Source organism: Carassius auratus, unplaced genomic scaffold (assembly GCF_003368295.1).
Source record: "Carassius auratus strain Wakin unplaced genomic scaffold, ASM336829v1 scaf_tig00214205, whole genome shotgun sequence".
Classification (NCBI taxonomy): Eukaryota; Metazoa; Chordata; class Actinopteri; order Cypriniformes; family Cyprinidae; genus Carassius; species Carassius auratus.
Window position 1 is genome coordinate 646,977 of NW_020527558.1, and position 20,695 is coordinate 667,671.

A 20,695-nucleotide genomic window follows, 5' to 3' on the forward strand; every position below is an offset into this window, starting at 1 on the left:
CAATAGCAACCTGTATCTGAACAGCTCCAAAAGAGCAAAGAGACTTTTAATTACCCTGTACTTCAGCGATAATGGTATGCTGAACTCTGTACTCTGATAGTTGTAACAACCTTTCGCCCAAAACCTCCAACCCCTAATCTTAAAAGTAACCTTCTCACAAAGCAGAGACATTCTCTGGCCTAGATTCACAGACCTTGACTAAGCTATGGCTAGGCCATAGACCAATTAGGACATTCAAGTATTTTTTTCTAAATGTGCCAGATAAAAAAAAAAAAAAAACAGGTGTACATCTTGTAACAAAACAAAAGCACTGATATATTATGGGTTCAGCCTTGTCTGTGAAACTGTCTATGTTCTGCTGGACAAAAAGGTGAATTTATAATGAGAAAACTTTCTTCACTATTTCTTTGAGCTTTTGGCTTTGACAAGAGCTCACCCAATTGCATATGAAGACATATGATAAAGAGGACAATTCTGAATATTTCTCAAAATATGCAGACCTTCCGCTTCAGCACAAATTTCGGTAACACTTTAGAATAAGGTTCCATTAGTTAATGTTAGTTAATGTATTAATTAACATGAACAAACAATGAATAATACATTTATTACTGTATTTATTCATCTTCGTTAATGTTAGTTAATGAAAATACAGTTATTCATTGTTAGTTCATTGTTAGGTAATTCACAGTGCATTAACTAATGTTAACAAGCACAACTTTTGATTTAAATAATGCATTAGTAAATGTTGAAATTAACATGAACTAAGACTTATAAATGCTGTAGAAGGATTGTTCTTGCTTAGTTCATGTTAACGAAAGTACTATTGTCCATGTCCAGAAAGGTAAGAAAAACATCATCAAAGTAGTTCATGTGACATCAGAGGGTCAGTTAGAATATTTTTAAGCATTAAAAATACATTTTGGTCCAAAAATAGCAAAAACTACGACTTTATTTATCATTGTCTTCTCTTCCGTGTCTGTTGTGAGAGAGTTCAAAACAAAGCAGTTTGTGATATGCGGTTCGCGAACAAATCATTCGATGTAACCGGATCTTTTTGAACCAGTTCACCAAATCGAACACAATCATTTTAAACGGTTCGCTTCTCCAATATGCATTAGTCCACAAATGACTTAAGCTGTTAACTTGTTTAATGTGGCTGACACTCCTTCTGAGTTCAAACAAACCAATATCCCGGAGTAATTCATTTACTCAAACAGAAGGCTTGAATCAAGGACAATCATCACCAATGACGCTAGTACGTCGAGCGCAAAAGAACTGGTGAACCGTTTTCTTCAACAGGTTTATTGAATCGAACTGTCCGAAAGAACTACTGGTGATCCGAAAACCGATTCAACCGGTCCTTGACTAGTGAACGAGTCAATGTTTTGTTCGTTATCTGGCTCGGCTCGGTGTTCATTCATCTTCAGTTCTCTCTTCACAGCAGTTCAGTCAGTGTACTGTTTGAGTAAATAAATTACTCCGGTAATTTGTTTGGTTTGTTTTAACTCAGAGGGAGTGTCAGCCACATTAAAAAAGTTAACAGCTTAAGTCATTTGTGGATTAATGCATATTGGAGACGCGAACCGTTTAAAACGATTCAGTTCGATTTGGTGAACTGGTTCAAAAAGATCCGGTTACATCGAATGATTCGTTTGCGAACCGGATATCACATACTGATTTGTTTTGAACTCTCTCACACAACAGACACGGAAGAGAAGACAATGCTGAATAAAGTAGTAGTTTTTGCTATTTTTGGACCAAAATGTATTTTCGATGCTTCAAAAAAATCTAACTGACCCTCTGATGTCACATGGACTACTTTGATGATGTTTTTCTTACCTTTCTGGACATGGACAGTAGACCGTACACACAGCTTCAATGGAGGGACTGAGATCTAAATCTAAAATATCTTAAACTGTGATCCAAAGATAAACGGATGTTTTACGGGTTTGAAACAACATGAGGGTGAGTTATTAATTACATAATTTCGCTATTTGGGTGAACTAACCCTTTAAATGAAACGGAAACAAAAAAATTATAATTTATTGCTAAAAAATAATTACTACAAGGGAGAATAAAGAGTAGTGATGATTGAACTGATTAATGGGATTTAAAAACACTCAGGACAGGACTTGACACAATGAGCACATCTGCTCCTACATGTCCACATATTATATTATATATAATACATATTAATTCACTGGCCAATGGAGTGAACCAACCCCGTGATGTCAAACGCTGTAGTATTGCAAGATGGTGGCATCCTTGTTCCTTTTTCTTTAAAATGGTTACATTAACTGTGTTTGTTATATATTTGTAATTAGTGAACATCAAGACTACATTTCTATTTATTTAGATGTTAATTTAAGCATCCCTTATTTTTTTTATATATATATATTTTTGATTTGTTCTACTTGTGATATTTCAGCAGATCAGATGAAGAGCGAAGCATGTCTCGAGAAGTCTTCTGTCTAAATACCACGAGCGTTACAGCGTCTCTGAAAAAACATGATCAACCAGAGAATGATGAACTGCAGAGAGCCAAAGACCAGCTCAAAACCAGCATGAAGAACAAGTATGAGAGATTTTTTGAGGGACTGAAACCCCGGGAGAATGAAAGCCTCCTGAACAGCATGTACACACAGCTCTACATCATAGAGGGAGAGAGAGAAGGAGTGAATGAAGAACATGAGGTTTTACAGATGGAGAAAACTCTCAGAACACAACACTCAAAAGACACTTTAATCTGCTACAATGACATCTTTAAAGCCTCACAAGAATTAGGATGTGAAGCGAAAGAGCAGATCAAGACTGTTCTCACTAAAGGCATCGCTGGAATCGGAAAAACAGTCTCTGTGCAGAAGTTCATTCTGGACTGGGCTGAGGGAAAAGCCAATCAGGATGTAGATTTCATGTTTGTGCTTCCATTTCGAGAGCTGAACATGATTCAAGATCATCAGTCCAGTCTTCACAGACTTCTGCTGGACTTTCATCCTGAACTTCAAGATCTGGACTCCAAGATTTATGAGAAGTGTAAAGTTGTGTTCATATTTGATGGTCTGGATGAAAGTAGAATCACACTGATGTTTTCAGATGATCAGAAAGTTTCTGATGTAACAGACACTTCATCAGTGGGTGTGTTGATGTCAAAGCTCATGAAAAGAGAGCTGCTTCCCTCTGCTCTCATCTGGATCACCTCCAGACCAGCAGCAGCCAATCAGATCCCCTCCAAATACATCAACCGTCTGACAGAAATACAGGGATTCAATGAGCTTCAGAAGGAGGAGTATTTCAGGAAGAGAATCAGTGACGAGCATAAAGCCAGCAAAATCATCTCACACATCAGAAAAACAAGAAGCCTCCACATCATGTGCCACATCCCCATCTTCTGCTGGATATCATCCACTGTGCTTCAGAAGCTCCTGGAAGAAGATCTGAATGCAGAAATCCCTCAAACTCTGACTGAAATGTACATCCACTTCCTACTCACTCAGATCGACATGAGGAAGCAGAAATATAAAGAGAGAGATCCAGAGAAATTCCTACAGTCCAACAGAGAAGCGATCATGAAACTTGCTGAAGTGGCTTTCAATCAGCTGATGAAGGGCAATGTGATGTTCTATGAGGAGGACCTGATTGAGAGTGGCATAGACCTCACTGACGCCTCAGTGTATTCTGGGATTTGCACTGAAATCTTTAAGGAGGAACCTGTGATATATCAGAGGAAAGTCTACAGCTTCATTCATCTGAGCGTTCAGGAGTTTCTCGCTGCTTTCTATTTGTTTTACATTTATGTAATGAAAAATGTTGACACCCCAAAGTTTTTGGATGTTGTTCATAGTCTCCATAGAGAAGCAATAGATAAAGCCATTAAGAATGAGAATGGACGTCTGGATCTGTTTCTGCAGCTCCTGCTGGGCGTCTCACTGGAGTCCAATCAGAGACTCTTACAGGATCTACTGGCACACACAGAGAAGAGCTCAGAGAGCATCAGGAGAACCACACAGTACATTAAAGAGATGATCAAAGATGGACATGGACTTTCCACTGAAAGATCCATCAATCTGTTCCTCTGTCTGCTGGAAGTGAAAGATCAGACTCTGTCCAGAGAGATTCAGGAGTTTGTGAAATCAGAAAAACTCTCAGAGAAGAAACTCTCTCCTGCTCACTGCTCAACAATATCCTACATGCTTCAGATGTCAGAAGAGCCATTGGAAGAGCTGGACCTCAAGAAATACAACACATCAGCTGAGGGGAGAAGACGACTGATACCAGCTGTGATCAACTGCAGAAAAGCTCTGTAAGTGTTTAATCATGAACTACAGTATCATATTTAATCATGAATCTGACACCTTTAAAATAAATATTACTGAAAGAGAGATTTTCTCCTAAATAACAGGCCAGAAAGGAGTCATATTTGCAAAAGCAAAGTGCAGTATCTACAATCTAAATGTCTTCATCCACCTTTCTTTTTGTGTTTCTTACTACACGTTGATTATTTATGATAACTTTAATAGTTTTATTGATGTTTGCATGTTGTGAAAGTTAAAATTGCTCAGTAGTAAGTCTCAAGATCATCTTATCACAATGCTCATTTTATATATATTATATATATATATATATATATATATATATATATATATATATATAAGACAATTATTACAGACCAAGTAGGCTAGTTAAAACATCAAAGTTTCGTATGTAACCCTTGTTCCCTAAAGGAGGGAACAGCGACATTATGTCAGAAAGAGACAAATGGGGTCTCGCCCGAGAGCCCAGTCACCTTTATGTATAGACAAAATGAGCCTATGGTACACAGTGTACCTTAATCTGCGGGATTTGCATTGCGAGCTCCGCCCCGCTGTGTAGGTATATAAGGAGCAGCGCAAGCAACTCGCATTTAAGTCTTCGCTGAGAGCCGAGCCCAGTGACCTGGTCGTTCAGTGGAAACGTGATGTGGCAAGGGGATGTAATGTCTCCATTCCCTCCTTTAGGGAAAGAAGGTTACATATGTAACCTAGACATTTCCTTTCAGTTGGTCACATTCGACTTCACGTCAGAAAGAGACTGATGAATGGAGTCACTTACAAAATGCCACACGGTTGTCTTCCATTGACCAATGTGAGTGATAGCGCTCTGTCATGAGGCCAGCACGAGTGAGGGCCTATACCTGACACAAAATGCACTATGTATTATATTCAAGCTGGACGTATGCTAGCAGGCTGCCTGCTCGTAGGAGGACTTACAAAGGTAGGTATCAACCATGTGATGGTGATACACATGAAACTCTGTTTCAACGGCGGATCTGGCAAGGTGCTCCCAAATGTGTTAGATGTCGCCCAGCCCACATCTGTACAGATGTCTGTTAGCGTGGCATCAGCACCCAGGAGGAGGCAACATTTCTAGTTGAGTGAGCTCTCACCCCTAGTGGGCATGGCAGGTCTTGAGCCTGATAAACCAGGACAATAGCATCCACTATACAGTGGGATAACCTCTGCTTGGATACAGCTTCTCCCTTCTGCTGGCCTCCGTAACAAACAAAGAACTGGTCTCTGACCCTCTTAACCGAAGCCAAAGCCATCAGGAGCACAGTTTTCAATGATAAAAACTTTAGCTCTACTGAGAGCAAGTGTTCGAAGGGAACCCTCTGCAGTGCAGATAGAACCACTGGGAGGTCCCAAGAGGGAACTTGATGAGGGCAAGGCAGATTGAGCCTCCTGGCCCCTCTCAGGAACCTGATGAAAAGATCATGCTTCCCAAGGGACTTACCATCAACAGGGTCATGGTGAGCAAAAATGGTGGCCACATAGACCTTCAGGATGGAAGGGGACAGCCTTTGTTCCCACCCTTCCTGAAGAAAGGAAAGCACTGCTCCGATCAGGCATCTCCAGGGGTCTTCACGACGTGAAGAACACCAAATGATGAAGAGGTTCCACTATAAACCATAGGTGTGTCTAGTGGACAAGGCTCTATCCAAAGTGATGGTAGCTACCACCTGAGGTGGCAAGATACCTAAACATTTCATGACCCATCCAGAACCCACACATGTAAGTTCCAAAGATCAGGACGCAGGTGCCAGTGGGTGCCCCGTCTCTGAGATAGAAGGTCCTTCCTCAGAGAGATTGACCAAGGAGCGGCTGTTATGAGGAGTACATGTTCGGGGAACAACATGTCTGGACACTGGTTTTAGGGGAATGCCAGCCCATAGAAATGAGAGGTCCAACTATGGGGTGAGGTTTCGGAGGCAGGCTGGAGTGATTGTCACTCAGAGCGTTCCCTGTTGTCATGCCCATCTTGGGACTCAGTCATGAAGCCAGTGCTGAAGCAGTCTCATATGAAGCAACCGAGCGGTATGACTGCCACTGCAGATGCCATATACCCCAGGAGCCTCTGAATCAGTTTCAGTGGAACAGCTCTCTTGCCCTTAAATTGACTCAAACAATTTAGCACTGACTGTGCACACTTGTTCGTAAGCTGCGCAAACAAGGCGACAGAATTGATTTCCACACCAAGAAAAGAGATCCTCTGCACAGGGGAAAGATTTTATCTTTTCCCAGTTCACCCAAAGACCCAAACGGGCGAGGTGTCTGATCACTAGAACCCTGTGCTCACACAACCACGCTCAAAAGTGAGCTAGAATCAGCTAGTCATCGAGGTAGTTTAGGATATGGACACCACGTTCCCTGAGAGGAGCCAGGGCTCCCTCCGCAACTTCCGTAAAGATGTGGGGAGACAGGACCAGCCCGAATTGGAGAACCATGTACTGATATGCCTGTTCATCCAAAGAAAACAGAAGAAACGGTTTGTGTCGAGGAAGTATGAAGACATGAAAGAATGCTTCCTTCAGGTCAATTGCTGCAAACCAATCCAATGGACGAATGCATTTGTAAATGCACTTGAACAGAAGTCTGTGATGATCTTGGTTCAAGGAACAAAAGTCCAGGGTTGGTCATAAGCCACCTGTTTTCTTTGACTCTCCAAAGTAGGGGCTGTAAAAGCCTGACTTCATGTCGGCTGGAGGGACCGGCTCTATCGCACCCTTTGCCAGCAGGGTCACAACCTCCGCACGCATGACAGGAGTATTCTTGCCCACCATCGTCATGCGAACACCCCGAAACCTGGGGGGGGCGCCGAGCGAACTGAATTGCATAGCCAGGCCTGATCATTCGGATGTGGCAGCAGGACAGGCTGTAGAGCTCTAGCCAGGCTCCCAGAAACTGATACAGCAGGGTCAAGGGATCTAAAGGCGTACCCACAGTGGGGTGGCGAGGTTGAGCAGATAGCCCCAGCATGGGAGGCATAGCATCCCTTTGCTGGGGTGCAGTGCGAGCACTCCTCTGATTCTGAGTGGCAAAGTGGACAATGCGTTCTCAAGCCAGCTCTGCATGGAAATGAGGGGAATAGGGTAATGAGAGTGGTGAGGAAGCATGTCACCAACTGTTGTCCACAGCCTCTTGGGAATCGGAGTAAGAGACCACCTGGCAGGATGTGTTTGATGGCCTCAGACTGCTCCTGGGCGGCAGAGAACTGCTGGGTAAAATTCTCCACCATGTCGCCAAAGAGGCCATCCTGGGAGACTGGGGAGTTGAGGAGCTGAGTCCCACTCCATCATGTCTGCCAGGTTTAGCCATAGATGGCACTCCTGGACCACCAAAGTGGACATCACCTGACCCAATGAGCGCACAGTAACCTACGTCGCCCAGAGAGTGAGGTCAGTAGCAGTGCACACCTCCTGCAAATCCCCTGGGTCAGCACTGCCCCTGTGCAGTTCTTTGAGCACCTTGGCCTGGTAGACATAAAGGGTGGCCATGGCATGCAGGGCAGAAGCGGCCTGACCCACAGCTCTGTAAGCCTTGGCCACAAGCATGGATGAGAACTTACAGGCCTTGGAGGTATGCTTGGGACCACCACACCATGCGGAGGTGCTCAGAGGACACAATTACATTGCAACAGAAAGCTCCACTGGGGGAATCCCAGCATAACCCTTGGTTGCTCCACCATCGAGGGCATTGAAGGTGGAGGAAGCAAGAGAACAGTTTCGGGCAGTTAAAGAAGCCTTCCATGAATTGGTCACTTCCTGGTGCACCTCTGGGAAGAAAGGAACCAGTGGGGGCAGCCCCCAGGAACCAATCCTCCAGCTTCGAGCACTCGGGACAGGGTGAAGCCAGATGCTCTCAGCTGCCCATGAAAACATGGCCGTCAGCTCGTGATCAGACTCGGACAACGCTGGCACTCCTGAGGTAGGCAACGCAGCCGAATCCTCATCTCCCAAGGACTCAAGCCTGCCTTGTGATGCGGCAATCAAAATCTGGTCTTCCTTCGGTGCCCTGAATAAGATGTTAGGGCGAGACCCTATTCGTCAGTCTCTTTCTGACATATTGTTGAACGTGACCAACTAAAAGGGAACAGTAGTTCAAAATTTACAGAATTTAAACTGCGCCTAATAATATAACTAGTGATGTCAAAAAGGATAATAAGGGATAATTGTGATTGAGGAAAATAAGGGTCAGAATAAGTTCATAGGAAAATAAGGGTCAGAATAAGGGGTGCTTAAGTCACTTTTATTTAAATAGTGCTTTTAACAATACCGATTGTATCAAAGTAACTGAACAGCATTAAATAAGAGAATAGTGTGTCAATAATGCAAAAAGGCAGTTCATAATTGAATTCAGTGATAACATCATCCTGTTCAGTTCATTTTTTGGAGTATCTGTGCAATCAAGTCGACAAAATCACTGGAAATTAAGTGTCCCAGAAATTAAGCAAGCCAGGGGTGACAGCAGCAAGGAACCAAAACTACATCGTTGACAGAATAGAGAAAAAACCTTGGGAGAAACCATGCTTAGTCAAGGGGCCAGTTCTCCTATGGCGAGATGAATCCAGCAGTTCAATTCCAGGCTGCAGCAAAGTTAGATAAGTAGGAAAAGGATCTGCCGCCCGCAGTTGATTTTGATATTCGAGGAATTGTGTATGCAGTAGATGTGGAGGACTATAGTTTAAAGTTTAAATGCTAAAGATGTTAAGGAGCTAAACCATTCAGGGCTTTATAAGTAATAAGCAATATTTTAAAATCTATATGATGTTTGATAGGGAGCCAGTGCAGTGTTGACAGAACCGGGCTAATATGGTCATACTTCCTGGTTCTAGAAAAAACTGGATTTTGGATCAGCTGGTGTTTGTGTATTAAACGTGAAGAACAACTACCCAATAAAGCATTATAATAATCTAACCTTGAGGTCATGAACGTTTCTGCCATTTTACAAATGCTAGAAATGTGGCTTTCAAAAGGAAAGATTGCTATAAAGTAGCCCACCTAGGTTTCCTAACTGATGAATAAGAATGACAGAGCAGCCATCAAGTCTTAGACAGCGTTCTAGTTTATTACACGCAGAGTTTTTAGGTCCTATAATAGTTTTTTTTTCAGAGTTTAGCAGTAAGAAATTACTCCTCATCCAGGTTTTTATATCGACTATGCATTCCGTAAATTTTTCTAATTTGTATGTTTCTCTGGGTATCATCAGCATAACAGTGAAAGCTAACACCTGTAAGCACATGCATACAGTCTTGAGTTTTACTCTGCTGCTTGTTAATATAAAATATATCTAAACATTCCTGAATTAAGATTAATTTACTTGAGAGGGAAAATGTTTTAAGAGTTTAAATATCAGTCTCTAAAAAATAAATAAAAGGTTTCTAGCTTTTGCTTAAATTAAAAATAAAATCTGCCAGAGGTTAAAAAAAAAATCAAAAGGGAAAACAAGATTTTTCTTGCCCATTGGCAGATATTTTGTCTTGTCAAAAACAAACTAAATGTTTACTTTGTGTTACACCTGGCTCAAAGATGTAACATTAAATGAGACGACATGTCAGAATTACTTAGAACATAACATTTATTGGAACAGAATATAACCAAAAACAACCACAAAAGTCAGTAGACATCAGTAATATCAATCAGTGAGAAATGCAGGTGAATGAATGCACAAAGTGAAGTGTGGTTACCGCTAGTGAGTGGATGTAAAACACAATGGGTCTCATTCATGAAACATTCATAAATATACGAGTAAATATCTGAGTGATTTGCGCGTAAAGAGAACTTACCGAAAACTCTTCTCCTGATTCACAAAAACTTCGTAAACATCAGATGTGATAGTGAAATGTGTGTGTGTTAATGAATTCCAATCAGTCGTAAATGGGACGCGCGTGCACGCTCACTCTCAATTACCATAAATCCCGCCTATTAAATCCGACTGACAACTATATGTGAGCATCATATTATGACACCAAACGAAGGATTTCAACATGTCTTCTCAAAAGCGACTGAAAAAGAAACATTTCTCATCTGCAGAAATTTAAGTTTTATTATCAGAAGTTCATTCAAAATGCCACATTTTATTTTCAAGTGTACTAGTGGCGTATCAGGTCCTAAAAAAGGAAGTTTGGCAGCATATTACAGATCCTATTACTGGCTCTCATAATAAAAGTTAAAAGAAAAACCGTATGTAATTAATATATATATATTTTTTTCAAAATGCTGTGTAAATATGTACCCGATTAAAGTGAATTAAAATGCAGCCGTATTAATGAGCAAAACATTCAGAAGTTAAACGCACTATTTACGAGTGGCTGGGAGCAGGTGTAGATTTCTTTCGTACCAACTAACATTTGGAAAATACGAACGTTTTAATGAATCCGAAAATTTACGCCAAAACCACTTTAAACGCGATTTACACAAAAATTCGTTCTGCTCGTGTTTCATGAATGAGACCCAATAAAAGGCCACAGAATTGGAGAACAGCTCTGGCAAACTGCTCAAGCAACAGAAGAGCACCTGCCCCAACAAACTCTTGCACCAGGTTTAAATAACAGCCATGACGACAATCAGGTGCGCCCCAGTCACTCTCCAATCACGGCACCTCCCAAAGAGAAAAACCAAAACACCCAACAGAACTCAATCCTAATTTGTTTTCCAGAAAATTGAGAAGCCATTGCTTCTCAAGTAAATGTGTAAATGTGAATGTTGGGATATTTTTGGACAAACAGTCAGTGATGTTAAAAACATTTTATATTTCCAGCCTCATTGTGAGTGTCTGTCAGAAACAATCAGTTTATGATAAGTGCCCACTGTTTTGATTGGCTGAAGTCATTGCATCTCTTTCCTTGTAACCGCATTACTCACTGCTGCTGTTCTGCTTCAGAGTAGACTCCAGATAATTAAGATTTAGCCATGGACTCCAGATTCTGTCAGAAAATATCTGCTTTTTTCTGGTAACAGAACTGCTAGTCAGAAGAGTTGTTAATACCCAAAACCTGTTAACAGCAAGTCTTACCTGGTACCTAAAAATACCCAAAACAACTGTTTAATTGTCTTCTATCAGCCAATAAGTTACCAGAGAAAAAACAAAACAAAGAAGAGCAGAAGCAGGAGACATAGTGATGATGGTTAAAAAAGCAGGAACACAAACACAACAAGTAATGTTATATTAAATGACTCGCAACAACACTCCATAAACTTTGAATTTCCATAAACATTCCCTCTTAACATTCCCTCTTATCTCTTATTTATACAGACAAAACAGTTGTTTAAACTGGCAACCCTCCGTACATGTCTTTGTTTTTGTTATTTCTTACATTTTATTTAATGTCTTCTAGATTTTCTGGCTGGGATCTCTCAGATCAGCATTGTGAAACTGTGTCAACATCTCTAAAATCCTCAAACGGTGTCCTAAGAGAGCTGGATCTGAGTAACAATGACCTGCAGGACTCTGGTGTAAAGTTTATTTCTGATGGACTGAAGAGTCAAAACTGTCAGCTGGAGATACTGAGGTACTAAGAACATATAAGAGATCCTTTACTGTCAACTGTTCATAATGTTGGCGTGTGACTGTAGATGATCTGACTGTGTGTCTATAAATGCTCTCTGACTGTGCTTCTGTAGACAGTCTGACTGTGTGTAGATGATTTGACTTTTTATATTTGTGTTCTTTTCTCTTACAGTCTTGCTGTCTGTAATCTCACTGCTCAGTGTTGTGAGAGTTTGTCATTAGCTCTACAATCCTCAAACTGTGTCCTGAGAGAGCTGGATCTAAGTAACAATGACCTGCAGGACTCTGGTGTAAAGTTTATTTCTGATGGACTGAAGATGTCAAACTGTCAGCTGGAGATACTGAGGTATTTAGAACATATAAGAGATCCTTTACAATCAGCTGCTCACAATGTTGACGTGTGTCTGTAGATGATCTGACTGTTTGTGTCTGTGTATGGTCTGTCTTTGTGTCTGTCGATGATCTTATTATGTGTGTCTGTCAAGGCCGTCCTTAGCGGGGTGCAACTGGTGTTGTCGGCCTTGGCCCTGTGGCAAATGGACTTAGGGGGTAGAGCTGCACGATTAATCGTTAAAAGATCATGATCTCAAAGTCTTACCGGATCATTCAAATCTGTGTTCACACTGCCACTGACAGAGAGAGAGCAGTTAAACATCTTCACAAACTTTCTTTTCAGCTACACAGCATTATTTCTGTCTTACAGTCATTTATATCATCACAGAAATACTGGGATAAAGTTTATAGTTCAGATATAAACATTGATGTCTATATGGCAGCGCTCAAAATAGAGCAAATCCTCTTTTGAAAGTACTGCGCTTCAAAAAACGTTTGTGTCGATTGCATTTTTTTGCCTCTAGGTGATGACAACAAACTTCAAATTATTTGTCAATGAATGAATTCTCCATTCAAGAGAATCGTTCAAAAACAAACGCTGATTCATCCAGTAATGAAACAAGTAAAGTAGGTTTATGAATCAGTGATTTAAAGGTGCCATCTGTAATGTTTGGCAAAAAAAAATCAAGTCATACTCCACAGAGTTTCCGCTAGAAAAAAATGGTGCCGGTCAAAGTGACCGGCAGAGGTTTCCTTTTCCGGACATTTTGATGATATGCCGGTCAAGTATCGCCTCTTAATTAGTCAAGGTGAGGAAAACTGGACGCAGGCTATGTAACGTAAAAAATGACATAATCAGGCCGCCAAATGCAACATGTTTATTAGCCTAACTTTCAAATAGACGGGAAAAAAAAACATTTTCTACTATGGTTCATTTCTTCATTCGGATCTATTTGCGATCCATTCCATTCTAAACAAACAAAGCATATGTTTCGTTCTTGTTTCATTATAGATTAAGATAATAATTCATAAATGCACGCATAATTATCAGTGAACTTGATAAAAGTTTCAGATATGTTTTACATGCATGCACAAACAAATGCCTTTCAACTTATGTGTGCAAAATTCAGAATGAAATGAATGTGCAGCAATTTGTACAAATAGAGATTCTAGGTCTACTATACATGTTGTAGCCATTAAATAAGCTTATTTAGTTTAATATTTGTTAAAATATTATAATGTTATTTTTTAATTTATGTTGATTATGAAAAGTAAACCGCACGAGTAAGATAAGATGCGCAATATCGAGAGACATGTAGCGGGTCAGACATGATTTTGACCACTTAATTAAGTTTTGTTTAGTAGAAATACTTTTTTGAAGTGAATTTCGTTTTGTATAAATTGTATCTTAATTTTAATATTTTTTTTATCAACCAATTGCCTGGATTTAATACATAAGAAGCAAATATAGCAGACGACAGGCCTAATCATGCAGGCGCCCTCGCGGCCACTTGCATTGCTAGTGAACTGGAGTGCATCTCATCCTAATTTAACGAAACTCAGCGTAGGCCTCACAGACATGAAATCTATCTTAAGAAAGCTTGAAATGTCTTTTTAACAATTTAAAACGAATTTTTTTTTTACCTATGCTAATTACACATTAAATTCAGGTAGGCTACTGAGTCGCTGTCCTCAGTGCCCAGAAAAGCGCTGAAACGGAGATGAAAGGGGAACCCGTTTTTATTTATTTTTTTATTTTCTTATTTTAACTGGCCCATCCAGTTTTCTGGAGGCCCACCTAGAGCTGTAATCGGGCCTTAAAAGTTAGGCCCGACAGGACCCGAGCCCGACAAGTACATTTTGATTGACAGCTTTAAAGCCCGAACCCGTTTACAGCCCGACATTATTCAAATGTGCGCATGCACACAGCTCTTTTGCCTTTTGTCAACGAGTAATTTATTCATGTTTTAACATAATTTACTCATACCTAACATAGACTAGACCACTTGGAAGTTGGAATAAAGAAATAAAATAAGTCCTCTGTGACATCTTAACATCTCAGCATTCTAGACATAGACTCATTTAACCTATAAATAGACCAACGCACCAATAAAAACGAGTTATTTAAAAAAAAAAAAAAATTAAGATAAATTTTACATTAAGATGGGTATTTGGCAATAACGAAATTAAGATTAAAGCTCCGCCGGATTTGCTTCATTTAATAAAAGAATAATGCCAACATTAGCGTAAATACTCTGTCAACATTATGCATTTAAGACTCGATGAATATTTAGTTATCATTTGAAAAACCTTTACTCACAGAGATTAGGCTAGGTCTACATGTTTTTGTGGAGGAAAATGATTGAAACCACTGTAGATGTCTTCAGCGCGCTCCTGCGCTCACTGATGGTGCGTCATTATTCTCATTATAAACATGGTCAAAACTTCTCCACACCTCAGAGTTTGCTTTAGTTGCTGGTGCAACCAAAACGTAATCACCAGAGGCAAGCCTCCGTTACAACTGCTCAGCATTCATTTTCGCATCTTTCTCGCGCTAATCGAAACACATCACATGACCGCTCGTTTACCTCGCAAACCCGCCCGAGCCCGCGTAAGATGATAGAAATTAAGCCCGAACCCGACCGAGCCCGTCGGGTCCCGGCGGGTCCCATCGGGTTCGGGCAAAGATCTTCAGCTCTAGGCCCACCTACAATCAAAATCCTGGCGCCGCTAGTGCTTCGCAGCGGTCTGATATCAAGAAATAACAGACCGCATTCCACATTCAACCAAGCCATGTAATAATGTTTAATAACTTTCAAACGAGCCTGTTCCTTCATAACATAGCCAAAGTTCGGTGTATTTTTGCTTTATACATTTTAGGCTTATTCTCAAATTCAGATTGTGTTAGGGGGGGCGGGATTATTAGGCAATTTTATTCGGACAATTTGACCGGAGAGATTTAATTTTGTCGGACATTTCATTTTTTTTTCGGCCAATGTCCGGCAATTACCGGACAACGGAAACCCTGATACTCCACATTCCATACCAGATGGGGGCAGTATGCCTCAATAAAGTGAATTGGTCTACTCTAGAGTAACAAACGAGAAACGGCATAGTCTCTATGCTCCGCCCCTACTTCCACAACAACACTACAGCCATAGCCGAAGCCTAACTGTGCGTTCACACCGCCGGTGTCTAGAGCGTCAAAAATCGCTCTTGCCGCTCTGCTAACGACGCTGCAGAAAGATTTGTGAGCGCTCAGACGCTCTAACGTAGATCGAATGCTTATTTTGTATTTAAAGCGGCCGCAAAGCAAACAAGCTTGTTGATCTCGTGCAGACTAACCACAGGGAGTTATAACCTCATTAAATATTGTTGTAGACGAAATATTAGGATCCTTTACTTAAAATGAACAATCTCAGACACCTTGGTCTACGTATCACTTTTAATTTATTTTTTATGTCCCTGTAGGCAAACAGGGACAATCATAGATTCACGAGTTCACATCTACGTATATTAATACCGTAAGTTTATGCGTATTTGGCGTGCTGTCCGGGTGGAGGGCTCCGAGCTCGGGATGTGGCCCGAACCCAGAGTACTCCCCCCGGTTGTGGTAAGAGTAGATGGATCTATAAGTGAGGAGAAATGGGGTGGAGGAGGGATGCTGAAAACTGTCAATGAACAGAGATAGGTTCTGCTGTTATTTATACCTTGTCATGAGTTGATTACTGATTGGTCTCCACTTGTGTTAATCAGGTTAATGAACTGCGACTGTTCCTCCCGAACTTTGTTATAAAACAGCATTTCACGAGTTCACATCTACGTATATTAATACCGTAAGTTTATGCGTATTTGGCGTGCTGTCCGGGTGGAGGGCTCCGAGCTCGGGATGTGGCCCGAACCCAGAGTACTCCCCCCAAAAACAAGAGAGCAAAAGGACAGCCGCCAGACTACGAACCCCCCAAAACGCAGAGATTTGGCGGGCTGACGTTTTTAGAAGTATGGTCGTTTGACCAGGAGATCTCGCATTGCCTCTGGCAGAAGTAGAGGAGCAGGCAGGTCCTGTTGGTTAATAGTTGAGGAAGAAGCGGTTACGATGTCGGGAAGACGGGCTCCACCGTCTACCTGCGAGGTGTAATGATATATTGACTAGATGCGTAATGTATCCGCTGGGAGGCTGAGGCTCGCTGGACAGATAGAGGAAACAAATTATATTCCTGCATCCGCTGGAAGACTGGCTCGCTGGATGAAGAACAGAAAGAGATGGATGCATACTGCGTCCACTGGGAGACTGAGGCTCGCTGGACGGGTAGAGGAATGAATAGGTATTTACTGCGTCCGCTGGGACACTAGTGCTCGTTGGACAGACAGAGGAAACCAATAGATATTACTGCGTCCGCTGGGAGACTGAGGCTCGCTGGACAGATATGGGAGACGAATTATGTCCCTGCGTCCGCTGGAAGACTGGGCTTGCTGGACGAAGAACAGGAAGAGATGGATGCATACTGCGTCCGCTGAGAGACTAGTGCTCGCTGGACAGGCAGAGGAAAAAATATGTATTTACAGTGTCCCCTTGGAGACTGAGGCCCAATGGACAGGTAGAAGGAATTAGATAATTACTGCATCCGCTGAGAGACTAGCGCTCGCTGGACGGACAGGGAAATCAATGGATATTTCTGCGTCCGCTGGGAGACTAGTGCTCGCTGGACAAACAGTGGAAAAATAGATGTTATTGAGTCCGCTGTGAGACTAGTGCTCGCGGACTGATAGAGGAGACAAATAGGTATTTTCTGTGTCCGCTGGGAGGCTGAGGTTCGCTGGACAGACAGAGGAAAGAAAAATAATAATGAAAAATAGATATTTACTGGGTCCGCTGGGAGACTGAGGCTCGCTGGACGGACAGTGGAATGAATAAATATTTACTGCGTCCGCTGAGAGACTGGTGCTCGCTGGACGGACAGTGGAAACGAATAAATATTTACTGCGTCCGCTGAGAGACTCATGCTCGCTGGACGGACAGTGGAAACGAATAAATATTTACTGCATCCGCTGAGAGACTCATGCTCGCTGGACAGACAGTGGAAACGAATAAATATTTACTGCGTCCGCTGAGAGACTCGTGCTCGCTGGACGGACAGTGGAATGAATAAATATTTACTGCGTCCGTTGAGAGACTGGTGCTCGCTGGACGGACAGTGGAAACAAATAAATATTTACTGCGTCCGCTGAGAGACTCGTGCTCGCTGGACAGACAGTGGAAACGAATAAATATTTACTGCGTCCGCTGAGAGACTCATGCTCACTGGACGGAAAGTGGAAACGGATGAATATTTACTGCGTCCGCTGAGAGACTAGTGCTCGCTGGACGGACAGTGGAAACTGATAAATATTTACTGCGTCCTCTGAGAGACTGGTGCTCGCTGGACGGACAGTGGAAACGGATAAATATACTAGTGCTCGCTGGACGGACAGTGGAACGGATAAATATTTACTGCGTCCGCTGAGAGACTAGTGCTTGCTGGATAGACTTACTGCGTCCGCTGAGAGACTGGTGCTCGCTGGACGGACAGTGGAAACAAATAAATATTTACTGCGTCCGTTGAGAGACTCGTGCTCGCTGGACGGACAGTGGAAACGGATAAATATTTACTGCGTCCGCTGAGAGACTCGTGCTCGCTGGACGGGCAGTGGAAACAAATAAATATTTACTGCGTCCGCTGAGAGACTGGTGCTCGCTGGACGGGCAGTGGAAACGAATAAATATTTACTGCGTCCGCTGAGAGACTGGTGCTCGCTGGACGGACAGTGGAAACGGATAAATATTTACTGCGTCCGCTGAGAGACTGGTGCTCGCTGGACGGGCAGTGGAAACAAATAAATATTTACTGTGTCCGCTGAGAGACTCGTTCTCGCTGGACGGACAGTGGAAACGGATAAATATTTACTGCGTCCGCTGAGAGACTCGTGCTCACTGGACGGGCAGTGGAAACAAATAAATATTTACTGCGTCCGCTGAGAGACTGGTGCTCGCTGGACGGACAGTGGAAACAAATAAATATTTACTGCGTCCGTTGAGAGACTCGTGCTCGCTGGACGGACAGTGGAAACGGATAAATATTTACTGCGTCCTCTGAGAGACTGGTGCTCGCTGGACGGACAGTGGAAACAAATAAATATTTACTGCGTCCGCTGAGAGACTGGTGCTCGCTGGACGGACAGTGGAAGCGGATAAATATTTACTGCGTCCGTTGAGAGACTGGTGCTCGCTGGACGGACAGTGGAAACAAATAAATATTTACTGCGTCCGCTGAGAGACTGGTGCTCGCTGGACGGACAGTGGAAACAAATAAATATTTACTGCGTCCGTTGAGAGACTGGTGCTCGCTGGACGGACAGTGGAAACAAATAAATATTTACTGCGTCCGTTGAGAGACTCGTGCTCGCTGGACGGACAGTGGAAACGGATAAATATTTACTGCGTCCGCTGAGAGACTTTTAAATTAAAATTTTTTATTATGTTTGAAAACGGCGTATTGTGCAGAGGCTAATGCGACTGGGAATGTGGGGCATCAAAGCTGATCATAAACCCTTGTTGAAATTCACGTCGCTTATTGTGAAAACTGAACAGCTTATTTCAGTGAAATGGCTTAACATGATGACTTTTTTTTTTTTTTTTTTTTTTTTTTTTTTATATCTGGGGGAGGTACAGAAAAGGCTCCTGCGGGAGCAGACACTGCTGTGGCAGTGAGGAGATACAAAAGGGGCTCCTGCGGGAGCAGACACTGCTGCGGCAGTGAGGAGATACGGAAAAGGCTCCTGCGGGAGCAGGCACTGCTGTGGCAATGGGGAGATATGGAAAAGGCTCCTGTGGAAGCAGCTCTGCATTTAACCCATCCAAGTGCACATACGGCAGTGAACGCGCACACACCGTGAACGCACGCCCGGAGCAGTGGGCAACCATTTATGCTGCGGTGCCCAGGGTGCAGCTGGGGGTTCGGTGCCCTGCTCCTAGGGTTAGGAGTCCACTCTCTAACCACTGGGCCCTGAGTTCCCCCTCCTTGACTGTGGGAAGAGTAGGCAGGTTAGTAACATTTTCAACCTTTGTTCATTTTCAACCAATGTGGAGGAAGTTTTTTTACAGTATAAAATAAGAGGCAAAAAATTATTTTACTATTGTAAATATGAGTTTATGACAGCATTTATAATTAAACCACGGTAGCCATAAATTTACCGTTGTCTGAGACGTCGTGAAATGTTCTTTAGCATCATGACCATAGAATGTAGTTATGGCTCTGCAAGGTTTAGCATGGTTTCCAGAGATCTGGAGCTGATTCTGGGTAGCTCGGTGGTTTGTGACTGTTGTCTCGTGGCGCGCTGTCTTTTAAGCGGCCGTTCACCCATCACGTCTTTTTTTTTGGTACACCATATCGGTTTTGCAAAGGGAACAAAGAGACGTTTTATTTGTCCTCTGTTTAAAGTATTCTCATACTTTTAATGACAGTGGTCTCGGTTTGTGATAGAATGCAACTTCTTCATTCACTGTATGCCATTATGCGAGATGTAAACAGTGTGACGCGTCCACGCATTGCACGCGCGTCGACGTTTTTTTTTTTTTTTTTTTTCGACGTAAGCGATGATGTCAACGCGTCGTTGCAGCACTAATTAGTGGTGGAAATTATGATTCTTTCTAGAGATTCGTTCATTTTCGGTTCATTCAACAAAATGATTAGTTCAGAGATAATTTCTTCGTTTTACACAGAATATGCCAGCAGGTGGCAAAAGAGTGTATTATGTGTTATGTCTTACGTCAACGAACGCATTCACTTGTTACGAAAACTGATCTGGCTTTATTAAAATGTGTGTATAATCGCGTTCAATATATGAAGTCTAATTGAGTTGTTCAGATGAACAAAGCACAGGGTTTCTTGCCTATTTAGCATTTTAATTGTTTGGTCAGACAGTTTGTATATTATATATTCACATCCATAAATCGGGGATTAACCTTTCTTTTACGGTCTATGGATTAAACGTGCAGTTGCTAAATATCAAAACGAGCGTATGTGCACAGTACTGTACCTATAACTGCGCTTTGCATTTTCGAGATTGACATGCTAAAATAGCAGATTAACCCAGTTTACTCTAATTCATTTTGTTCGCGAACAAGATAAGCTATGTGCCAGTTCATTTAATTCACAAACGACATGTATCCGTTCATTCAGTTCGTTCACGAATGACAAGTGTGCCAGTTCAGTCATTTCACTCACGAACGATAAGATCTCTAGATCTAGTTCAGACTCATATGAAACTCGTTCATTGAAGGGCGTATTCGTTACTACATTCAACAAATCACATACTCTGTCACATCTCATACTCGAAGGCTATCGGCTCGATGTTGAGTAATTCTTTGACAGGATGAAACGGTTGTTACCCGGTTCACTGAGCTGCGCATGCGCTGCTTAAAGCGCCGCGCTGCTATGAAGGGAGGAACTTTACTGAACGAGAAATATGAGTCCGTGGATAACATGAACGATTTGTTCGCC

The 20,695-nt window shown here is 42.1% G+C and overlaps 1 protein-coding gene across 2 annotated transcripts in view; it reads left to right on the top strand.

The window, feature by feature from the left end:
- Positions 1 to 20,695, top strand: part of LOC113091519 (NACHT, LRR and PYD domains-containing protein 3-like) — a 48,049-nt gene that overhangs the window by 12,716 nt on the left and 14,638 nt on the right. Inside the window, exons 3-5 of one of the 2 annotated variants that reach the window (XM_026257095.1) lie at positions 2,432 to 4,300; positions 11,650 to 11,823; positions 11,995 to 12,168. In XM_026257095.1, the coding sequence (XP_026112880.1) occupies positions 2,432 to 4,300; positions 11,650 to 11,823; positions 11,995 to 12,168 (2,217 nt within the window). Of the gene's footprint in view, positions 1 to 2,428; positions 4,301 to 11,649; positions 11,824 to 11,994; positions 12,169 to 20,695 lie in introns of both variants that reach the window. The other variant, XM_026257094.1, reaches the window with a different exon arrangement.